Consider the following 10,867-nt stretch of genomic DNA (forward strand, 5'->3'; position numbering starts at 1 on the left):
CTCTGGCTCAGGCTGGTCTGGAAATCTGGAGCTCAGGCAATCTACCCACCTCAGCCTCCCAAGTGCTGGGATTACAGGCGTGAGCCACTGTGCCTGACCCCTTATATTTCTATTAGATAGCACTGGCCTAGCTTTTCTAGGGAGATCACTCATAGCTCTAGGGGGGCATGCTGGGAATGATATGTCCCTAGAATAGAGAATGCTAGGAGCAACTGTGTGCTTAAAGGAAGACATGCTGGGAATAGTAAAGACTTTACATTAGGTATGCTATGGGGAGCTTCTCCCAGAAAGATGCTAAGAGTGACTGTGCAACCACAGAGCAGAACATGCTAGGAGCCCTTGTACTCTCAGAGCCATACATGCTGGGAGGAAGCCCTCCTGGGGAGATCAGGCCATGCAGAACATGTTGGAAATGACCTTTTTTTTTTGAGACAGAGTCTCAAGCTGTCACCCTGGGTAGAGTGCTGTGGTGTCACAGCTCACAGCAACCTCAAGCTCTTGGGCTTGAGCGATTCTTTTGCCTCAGCCTCCCAAGTACCTGGTACTACAGGGTCCCGGCTATTTTTTGGTTGTAGTTGTCATTGTTGTTTGGCATGCCCAGGCCAGATTCAAACCTGCCAGGCCAGATTCAAACCTGCCAGCTCCAGTGTATATAGCTGGCACAGAGCCAGAAATGACCCATTTTAACAGCTGGACATGAAGAGAACTGTCCTGGGAAACCCGACCAGAGGGTGGGAAGGAGTGACCACACCCTGGGAGCAGTACATGCTGGGAGCACCAGGCCTCTGGGCAGAACATGCTCAGAGGGACCACAGGGCTGGCCAGAGGGGTCAGGTGGGAGGCTGGTACCTGTCCTTGCCCGTCTCACCCCGGAAGAGGTCGTCAAATTGACGCATACGGGTAGGAGAGACGGCGTAGGCTTCCATGTTTGGGAATGCCAGGCCTGCCCGCTGGATGACACGCACAAGGCTGCCCTGGGGCTTCTGCATCTTGCTTGGGGGGCCCCAGAAGATGAACACGGTTTCAGGGGTCCGGTTAACGAACTCCTGGGGCCTCCGCAGCACCCGGAATACACTGGAATGAGCCACCACTCGGAAGGTGGTCTTGTTGCCCACATCAGCTGAGTAGCCCGTGGTAGGTGCATCATTCATGCGGATCGTACACTCAGCTCGCTCAATCTCCGGGCCCAGCTTGGTGCCCAGCAGGTGGCTGGAGCTGCTGATAATCACACACTGGTGGCAGCGGGAAGGCAGCGTCTGGGGGACAAGGAAAGTCAACATTATCACAGCTACTTAGTGATGAGCCCTGTACTCCATACATCCAGGTCCCAGGAGCCAGGAATTATTATGCCCACTCTAAAGACAGAAGGTAAACCCCACACATTTAACATACAACAAGCATTTCTAGCAAGTGGACTAATGGCCAAGTACTTAGGATAGAGCAATGAGTAAGACAGACTCAGATTCTGCCTTCAAGAAACTCAGTCGGGGAGATGGAAAAGAATGTAATACATGCCAGGAAAAATATAAAATAGGGGCAGGTGATCAAGAGAGACTGAAGCAGAGCCTACTTTAGAAAGGTTGCCTGGGGAGACCTCCTTGATCTGAGACCTAGAGGCTGAGAAAGAACCACCTGGAAGAACATATTCAAGGCAGGAGAAAACCCCAGAAATACATGATTCTGAGGTGGGAACAGAGGTTTGCATGTTGAAAGCCAAAGGAAGGGAGTTCAGAGTCAACAAGCCAGAGAACAGAAGGTCACACAGCTGGAGAAGTGCAGTGCCAGGATTTGAACCCAGGTCTTTGTGATCACAGATTCCCCAGTCCTCAAAGAGGACATCTTTGTAAATGCACCCAAGGTGTGTTCCAGAAATGAGATAGCACCTTACTATTAAGGAAGGGTGAAAGCCATTCTGGGGCTCCATTTCTCTACTCTGGCGCTGTTTCTTCCCAGGTGAAATGAATGGGTTAGAACCACATGCTCTCTGGAGTCTAATTTTTGCCCATAGTATTCCCAGTTACCCTTCAAGGCTAAGCTCAAATGCCACCTCCTCCAGCAGGCTTCTCTGAGCCCTTACTCCAAGGTCCAGCAACAAGTCCCACATACACTGACTGGCAATATTTCCCACTTCCTGATCTCTCCTCTGGCTTCCCCTATAAGGCTGAAAGCACGAAAAGCCTGTCTCTGTTTCATTCCTTCCCACATCACCCACACACAAGCTGTTCCACTTTTCTTCCTCTTTTAAAGGTTCTTAGTGTAGAGAAAGATTCAATTAGGTGTTTTTCTGTCCCTAAACACTTCCTAATGGGCCCTCTTCAGTGAGGGTTATGTCTAGAGCCCTTGGCCTTGTGTGTGCCAAGGCCTAAAGAAAATATAGGAGGGTTGGTGAGAAAAGAGAGTACTAAAGAGTGAACCCCAGAAATTCAACCTGAATTTCATGGCTACCCAAGGGAAACATAAGTCCCCAGGAAAGACTTTTCGCCTCTCTATATAGCTGCAACTTAGCAGAGGTTGGGAAAATACCCTGTATCCTTCCCCTCCTTGCTGTGTGGCTATGGACAAGTGACTTCACCTCTCTGAGCCTTGGTTACCCCATCTCTTCAAGAGAAAAATTAATGCTGACCTCACAGGATTTTTTTGAGGATTACTAGTGTCCACAGTGCCCGGCACATGGCAGGCCCTCGATAAAGGGCAGCTGTTATTAGTGCTGCTTTTGTGTTGTCAAGTACCTGCATCCTGCTCTCAAGCCCATTCAGATTCTCCAGCAGAGACAGAAGGCAGTGAAAATCAGAGATACATTTCCAAAGGGATTCTGACTTAAGAGATGGTAGGATAATAGCACTAAAGTTAGGGCCTTAGAGAGAATTGAGGGGTAGAGAGGGATAGGATACTTTACCAAGGTAGCAGAGCCAGCAAGGGGATGAAATGATGGGGGAGCCAGGGCCTAGACTCCTGGGGTCCACCTTTCCTTTAGGAGGGCTGGGAGTGGTGGAGAAAAGAAATGGTGAAGAAGAAGGAGGGAGCAGCGATGGTGGGCAGTGGGCAGGATCTGCCACCAGGCACTTCCGGGGAGCTTCCCAAAGGGGCTGCTCTACCTTGTTGCCAAGGATGGGAACATAGCCATCAGTGATACTCCACTTCTTGAGGTTGACAGGCCGGCGCATGCGGCCCCGCAGGGAGCCATAATGGAAGACCTCATTGCCACTGTTGGAGCTGTAGAGGATGAGGATGGTGATGAGGGCAAAGAGGATCACGAACACTGCTGACCGCTGCTCCTGGAAAGGGGAGAGGCCAGTGAGGGCCCAGCTGCCCAGCAGACTCAGTATCAGCTGCCCCACCATCTTGGTACCCACCATCCCTTGCTAATGCTTAGCCTTTGTTCCAGACCAGTTTAGGTACTATCTCCTTCAGGAAGGCCTCCTTCAGCCCCCTCATTTCCCTCCATTACAACACTAACTGATCATACTGCAGTCAATCTGCCATCCCTCTAATTAGAACATGAGCTCTGAGGACTGAGGCTTAGTCAGCCTCACACCTCACTGTATCCCAGATCCTAGGGCAGGGCCTGGAACACAGAAGGTTCTTGGGGTGGGAGATGGTATTGCTGGACTGGATTGGATATGTGAGTAAGGATTCCCTACAGCTGCAGCTAAGAATAGAGACAGACAGGACATCTAAGTGACAGGGCCCAGGTCTCCCCCCAACAATAATTCCCCATAAGTTATTGACATTTTGCCTATCAGCTCCAAGTTTATACCCTTTGTGTCTGTTCCATGGAAATAGATCTGGGGTCTTTAAATATTTCTCCTTACTAATTAGCTGCATATTAATCTTTGTCAGAAGAGGGTGCCAAAAAGATATTGCACTAGGAAAGGCATTTGCTTCCTGGTTCTGGTAGGCTTGCTAGGGAGGCTCGTGCAGTGCACATGGTTTCTCTAATGAGGGCATCTTCTTCAGTGTCCAGAGGCCAGCAGTGCTAGTAGCTAGCAGTACCCAGCAGCTTCCTCAGGCATCTTGCCCCAGACACGATGCCTCTGGCTCCTGCTGTAATCACAACTTCTCCCAAGTCCAGCTCCTGCAGTGCACTCAACCCTTTACTGCATCAAGAGGCCAGAAGTTTCCCCTTCCCTGGGCCAGTTTTGTATTGGAGCCACCCAAGGGGACACAGACATGCCCTCTTCAGCAAGGCCTGAATCTCAGCCCTCATGGTAGTGGGGAGGGTCTGCTCCTTATATCCACTAATCCTGTATTCCTTAGAGTTCTAATCACTTGTCATTCCATTGGCCTATTATAGTTAATAAGGCTTTGTGTTAAACTTTTCCTGTTGAATTACCGTGTGGCTTTTCTTTCCTGATTAGACCCAAACTAACACAACTCACCCATCCCACCTCCAAACCTCAGGTTCTGCCAAGGGTGCACTGGATCCTAGGGAAGGAGTGTGCAGGGCCAGGCACAAAGTAGGTAAATGAATGAATGTTGGGGAATCCCCACCTCCTCAAGGTGATGCTCACTTTGTATCACCTTTGACTCTGACCACTGCCCCCCGCTTACCTCCTGCTATCCTTCACCTTCCCCACCCTCAGCACTCCACAGTCATCTTGGCACAGACAGACCGGTCAAGCCTAGGGAGAACAGAACTGACCCTGGGCCCAGACACAGGCAGGAGCCTGCCTCAAGCCACTTAGCAGATTTATGGCTAAAGTGTGCCTTATACCTGGGCCTCCTAGGCATCAGATGCTCCTCAGTGTGAAGGAGAGACACACTCATGGTGGCGTGGCTCTTAGGCAGGTCCAAAGGAGCCCATTCCAATAGGGAAGTAAGGACTTCAAATGGGATAAGAAATGAAGGGGAACTTACTTTGTTGTTACTCATCTCTTTCTGGTGTCTGCTGAGGGGTAGGGGTCGGCGTCCTGCAGATGGCCCTGGGGGCAGGTATGTGGGGTCACACCTGCAAGCCACCAGAAAGGGTTATGACCTGGGCATCCTCCTCTGGATTCAGCTGGTCAAATGCTACATTCTCTATACTCCCTACTAGCTCTCCTTCACACCCAGAACATTAAAGCTCTGGGCCATATCCACTTTGCAAATGGAGACACTGAGGTCCAGATAGGGCAGGAATCTGCTTGAGGTCACACAGCTTGGTGGTGGCAGAACCCTGCACCTGTTCCTGCCCATTCTTCCCTCCCTGAGCAGGAGCAAAGCTGGCTCCTCAGCTGGGGGACCTGGCCCCCACTCAGCAGAAGCCCACTTTGCACCCAATTTGCACTTTAAACCCTGGATTGGGTCCCTCTGGCCTCAGAATAAGGTAACACTCCTGGTAGGTCCAATGCCTCTGCTTTCACTCCCCCCAGGTCTGCCTGGAGGATCCTCCCTGCTACAGCTGCCTGACTTCCACTCATCCTACAAGCCTGGGGTCCTCACTGGCCCAAGCTGAGTTGCTGGGGAGGGTCACAGTCCACATTCAGTTTTCCCTCTGCTTCCACAGCCTCAGAGATGGCAGGTGCAGGAATATGGCTGAGGGAATTAATTCATAAACCAGTAGGATCTGGGGAGTTAAGGGCACAGACTCCAGTCTGAGAGGCCCAGTTCTAGTCCCACCACCGTCTCTGCCAGGCTCTGACTCTGGGTCACATCAAATGGCTGTAATCACAGCCCACCTTCAGGAGCTAGGCGAGGGGCCCCTGGGAGACAATGCAGCCTTGGGTAGCCTTCGTTCTTGCCCCAGCCCCACAGCCTGGCGGTGAGGGGACCAGCCCAACTCTGTTCCTCACTCTTCAACTGCCACCCCCATCCCCAGGAGCCAGCTTTCTTCAGATTTCAGTTTTCCCACCTGTGAAAAGGAAGGAAGTACGGTGTCCTCCGACAGAAACGGGCCAGAGGGCAGTAAGGGAGGGTGTGCAAAGGGAGAAAACTGGGGCTCAGGGCCCCTCAGCTCAGTCCCCTCCTCCGGGGCCTGCCAGCTCTGGCCACTCTCCCCACCCGCTGACCTAGCTGCTGTTTACTCCTACACTGTCACCAGAATAGCCAGAGAACCTCAGGCCAAAGGAGGCTCCGCACTCCTTTATCCAGATTGGTCAGGTCCTGGCTCCACCCCCCCGCCCCGCCCACTTGCCGTGGGGTACCCACCCCGCCTCACCAAGCCCGGCCTCAGGTTTCGGCAAGGCCAGCCCCTCACAGCCAGTATAGGAAACCTCTGAATCTGGCCCAGTCTAGGCCAAGCAGTACAGACCAGAACTATAGAGGATTAAATATCATACTTATTACAACAGTCACCAATATCATAACTCATCTGAGGAATTACTGAGAACAAGACATTCTCCTGGCAAACCTGGAAATCTCTTGTAACTTGGCTGTTTTGTTTGTTTGTTTGTGTGGTTTTTGGCTGGGGCTGGGTTTGAACCCGCCACCTCCGGCATATGGGGCCAGCGCCCTACTCCTTTGAGCCACAGGTGCTGCCCCATCTCTTGTAACTTGGAAGGCAAGCCACCAAGTAACTCAGTAATCCTGGAGGAGCAAAGTTCAATCCTGTAGTAGCAAGGATATTGTTAAACATTAAGCATTTTAGGACAGTTCCTTAAAGGATTAGTGAAGAAAAATTGCATTTAGTATTTTAGAGATCATTTCCTTGAGTATATACTTTCTTGGCACCTATGGGATCATTTCCCCAAGCACACAGCCCCTGCATGTCTTTATGTCTTTGCTTAGTAATCTTTTCGCCTATTATGCATCTTCTCTTTTTTTTTGAGACAGAGCCTCAAGCTGTCACTCTGGGCAGAGTGCTGTGGCATCACAGCTCACAGCAACCTCCAACTCCTGGGCTCAAGCGAGTCTCCTGCCTCTGCCTCCCAAGTAGCTGGGACCACAGGCGCCCACCACAATACCCAGCTATTTTTTGGTTGCAGTCATGATTGTTATTTGGTGGGCCCAGGCTGGATTTAAACCCGCCAATTCAGGTGTGAGCCAGAACGCTTGAGCCAGAGGTGCTGAGCCTATGTATCTTCTCAATAAGAGGACTCTGCAAGAAGTGCTCAATGCTATCTTTCACCTATGGTTAGCCTCACCTCTTGCAGCATGTACTGTCAATCCATGTGTCGCATGATCATTTATGCGGTCAACACACAGAACACTGAGGCTGTACCGCTGGGCCTCAGTAGGTCAAAAGGAAGGAGGGGAAGAGTGGCTTGTCCTTGAACTCAAAGATTATCAGGGCAAAGATCATCATCAGCCTTGCCACCTCTGGAATTCAAGGCCTGACCAGGACAGCTGCTTCTGTCTCATTATGTTTTACTACCCTTTCTTGCCGAGGCCCCATGCTCCAGAAACACTAGAGCACTCCAGTTCCCAGTCCACCCCTCACTTTCCCACCTTTGCCTGAGCAGTGCCCTCAGCCAGGACCACCGTCGCCCTGGCCAGCCCCGTCACAATCCTGCTCTGAGAAGGCCATGGTCAGTACAGCATGTCAGGTGCCAGTGCGAATCCCGGTTCCACCACTTACTGGCTGGATGGCCTTGAGCAAGCCATGTGACCTCTCTGAGCCTCAGTTTCCTCATCTGTGAAATAGGAATAATAAAAGCAGGTAACTCACAGGGTCGTTGGAAAGATCCAAGTAGATGTGGCAAGGGACACACAGGCCTTGAAAATGCTGTCAATGCCAACAGCTGTTAGTCTGGTGGTTGGTTACTCATTGTTCTAAGGTGAACTACCTGCCCCACCCTATGGCACCCCACCCCCTCATCACTTCAACCCAGGAAAGAATGCAGGAGCATGCTAAGCATAGACCACTCCCTGAATCCTCCTGGCAACTCCTGCTAGGTGCTCTTATTCCCCATTTCACAGATAAGAAGACAGATTCAGAGAGGGCAAGTGCCTTGCAGGGCCACTCAGAGTCCATGTGGGGAGCCTTGTTTACAGGGAGCACAGCCCAGGGCTGAGTCTGACACTCCCTGGAAGATCCCCCTCAGCTGGAGAGGCCAGAGGCCACCGTGTGTGCTCAGCAGCTGGCCAGGCACTAGCAGCAGGGAGCAGGCCTGTTAAAGCGGGTTTTCTCAGGCTGGGGAGGCAGCAGCCCAGGAGCATGGGCTCAAACCCCAGGGCATGGACTCAAGTAGGAGGGCTGAGCTGGAGCTGAGGGTGGGGGCCACACCCTGCCCTGTGTTTGGGGGCTTCCCTTCTTCCAACCCTGGGAGTCCTCCCTCAAGGTCCAGAGGCCCCCACAAGCCTGCGTGGGAAGAGGGCTTAATGGAGAAGGGACAGGGGGGTCCTAATAGTAGGATGATGGGGGCGCCAAGTCCGTGGAGTCAACCAGGGAGCTCATCATGCACCCCCCTTGCGCCTACACCCTCCCCAACTCCTGCACTCCGGGGATCCGGAGCCCCAACCCCAGCTGAGAAGAGATGACAGGCAGGACCGAAGCTGGGTCCCCAGATCTAACTGGGTAGTCAGCCACAGAAGGCCCAGAGAACCTCGCAACAGCCTTTGGACGTAAGGACGGGGAACTCAGGGTGCGGTTACCCTGGAGAAGTGGGTTTAGGGGAACCCCCGGCCCCGGCATCAATCCCGATCCACAGCTGTCCACGATCCTCCTCCCCTCCACCCCAGGCACAGGCAGCGCTCCTCCTGTCCCCACCTTGCGCGGGATCCGCTCACCTCCGCCGGGGAGCGCCCGGCCCCCCGCGGCCCCCTCACCCCCCTCACATGGCGCCGGGAGCCGAGAGCTGGGGTCCGCTCTCCCCAGGCCGCCAGGCCCAGCCGCAGCCCAGGCCCGCCGGGTCCTAGCGCCGCCGCTCGCTCACAGCCTGGTCCAGGCCTAGGAGGCGGGCGGGGCCTCCGGGGCTGCGGTGGCTCCGCCCCCGGGCGGTGCCCCCAGGGGTCCCACCGCCAGTTAGCGTAACAGTTTACCCACTGAGCGGCCCGTATTGACCACAAAAATATGACAGACTTTGGGAGCTTTTTAGGGTGAGCCAAGCCACTTCTATCTCGTTTTATTGTCACCATGACCTGGATGGGGAAATTGAATCTGAGAGCACACTGGGTCTGGACTCAGTTGAGTTTCTCCCTAGGCTTTCAGCCCAGAGCCTTGCACCCAATAGTCACCCTGAGTGAAGGCAGGCGACTACTGATGAACCGGGAAGTACCAACTGTCAGCAGACTGACCATTAAGAAATACCAGGTGGGCTCGGCGCCTATAGCTCAACCGGCTAAGGCGCCAGCCACGTACACCTAAGGTGGCGGGTTCGAATCCCCAGCCCGGACCCGCCAAACAACAATGACGGCTGCAACCAAAAAATAGCCGGGCGTTGTGGCGGGCGCCTGTGGTCCCAGCTACTTGGGAGGCTGAGGCAGGAGACTCGCTTGAGCCCAGGAGTTGGAGGTTGCTGTGAGCTGTAATGCCACGGCACTCTGCCCAGGGGGACAGCTTGAGGCTCTGTCTCAAAAAAAAAAAAAAAAAAGAAATACCAGGTGGAGGAAATACTAAAACAAAGATGTATGACTAACCGCAAATTTCTGCCTCTATACAATGCTTGCTAACCTACCCCAATGCACCTGGGCAGCTTGCGTGCCTACCAGGATGTAGACCAACCCTTAAAATCCAAGGCCAGCTGTGTGCTGAATTAGTTGAGGGGCGTTGGCACACCACTTCTCTCCCTACCTCTGGAAAATAAGAAGAAAAACGTTTCAGGGTTATAAGGATTTTTTTTTTTTTTTTTTTGCAGTTTTTGGCCTGGGCCAGGCTTGAACCCACCACCTCTGGTATATGGGGCTGGTGCCCTATTCTTTTGAGCCACAGGCGCCACTCCAGGGTTATAAGGATTTAAAATGTTCCTTCTTACAATTATCAGAGTATCCATGACATCATTTTATGTGACTGGGAAAAATAACTGAAGCAGCCATCGCAGGGCTGGGGTGGGAGGTACTGGATACTGGTTAAATAAACAAGGGCACAGCCTGCCAGAGTGCACTGGGAGTGTAATGCCCTGGAGTCTCTCAAAGACCATACTGCCAGACAAATCAAATTTAAAGAGGAGTCCTTTTATTGAAGAGCCAGCTGGTGACTGCCTCAGTGTCCCAACATGGGGTTTGAGAGCTTCCCTGAGTGCTTAAGGGGTCGGGAGACTTATAAAATGAAGGCTTCAGACCAATATGCCCTAAATGGAAAGGATGGCCAGGATATTTACAGGACATTTAAGTAAAGAAAGCAAGTTAAAGAGCTGCATCTTGTATAATCACTTTGGAAAACAAAGTTGTAAACATTTACACACCATACCTGGGTATATATGGAGGAGACGCCAACATCCGAGCAAGATGATCTGCAGCTGAGGCGTGGACCTCGGACCATTCCTCCTCAGGAGTTCCTTGTGGAAGGAGAGCTTGTGCCCTCAGCACGTAGTCATTGTTAATTACTCCCCTCACCTGTGTTGTTCTGGCTCAATAAAAGGCTGGTGCTGAGGTTGCTCGGGCCAGAAGGTAAGGGCTAGCCTGCCTTCTACAAGCTTGTACTTCTAATCCGCCTCTCGCCTGGTTCCTTCCTGCGCTAACCGAGACCAGGGCCATAGGAGCCGAACGGCGACATTTTGGCGTACAGCAGGATATAGCAGAACACCAGGGACGTGGACCAAAGGAGACGACACCCGGATGTAGGTGAGGCCTTTGGTAGATAGTGGAAAGAAGTCCAAAGGGAAACTCTGCTCAGGGAAAGTGGGACCTTTGGCCAATTTAAAAGAAGATAAGGGGAAGTCCAAAGGGAAACTCTGCTCAGGGAAAGTGGGACCTTTGGCCAATGTAGAAATTAAGAAACCGCGCTCAGTATAAGTAAGGTGTCTGATAAAATAAGCAAAGACACGGGTAACTTTCTGTTTGGGAAGTCGCG

General features: G+C 52.4%; 1 protein-coding gene across 9 annotated transcripts in view; it reads right to left on the reverse strand.

The window, feature by feature from the left end:
• ST6GALNAC6 (ST6 N-acetylgalactosaminide alpha-2,6-sialyltransferase 6) overlaps window positions 1–10,280 on the reverse strand; it is a 16,856-nt gene extending 6,576 nt beyond the window's left edge. For 2 of the 9 annotated variants that reach the window (XM_023510489.1, XM_023510495.1), the window contains exons 1-5: window positions 8,647–8,795; window positions 7,496–7,550; window positions 4,858–4,948; window positions 3,096–3,275; window positions 850–1,256 (exon numbers count right to left, since the gene is read on the reverse strand). In XM_023510489.1, coding sequence (XP_023366257.1) covers window positions 850–1,256; window positions 3,096–3,275; window positions 4,858–4,948; window positions 7,496–7,521 — 704 coding nt within the window. In that variant the 5' untranslated portion in view covers window positions 7,522–7,550; window positions 8,647–8,795. Of the gene's footprint in view, window positions 1–849; window positions 1,257–3,095; window positions 3,276–4,857; window positions 4,949–5,830; window positions 6,064–7,365; window positions 7,551–8,626; window positions 8,796–10,264 lie in introns of those variants that run through there. The other 7 variants (XM_012802415.2, XM_012802417.2, XM_023510491.1 and 4 more) reach the window with 6 other exon arrangements.
• Window positions 10,281–10,867: the final 587 nt, after the last annotated feature.

This window comes from Otolemur garnettii, unplaced genomic scaffold (assembly GCF_000181295.1).
Source record: "Otolemur garnettii isolate 467f Iridium unplaced genomic scaffold, OtoGar3 scaffold00014, whole genome shotgun sequence".
NCBI lineage: Eukaryota > Metazoa > Chordata > Mammalia > Primates > Galagidae > Otolemur > Otolemur garnettii.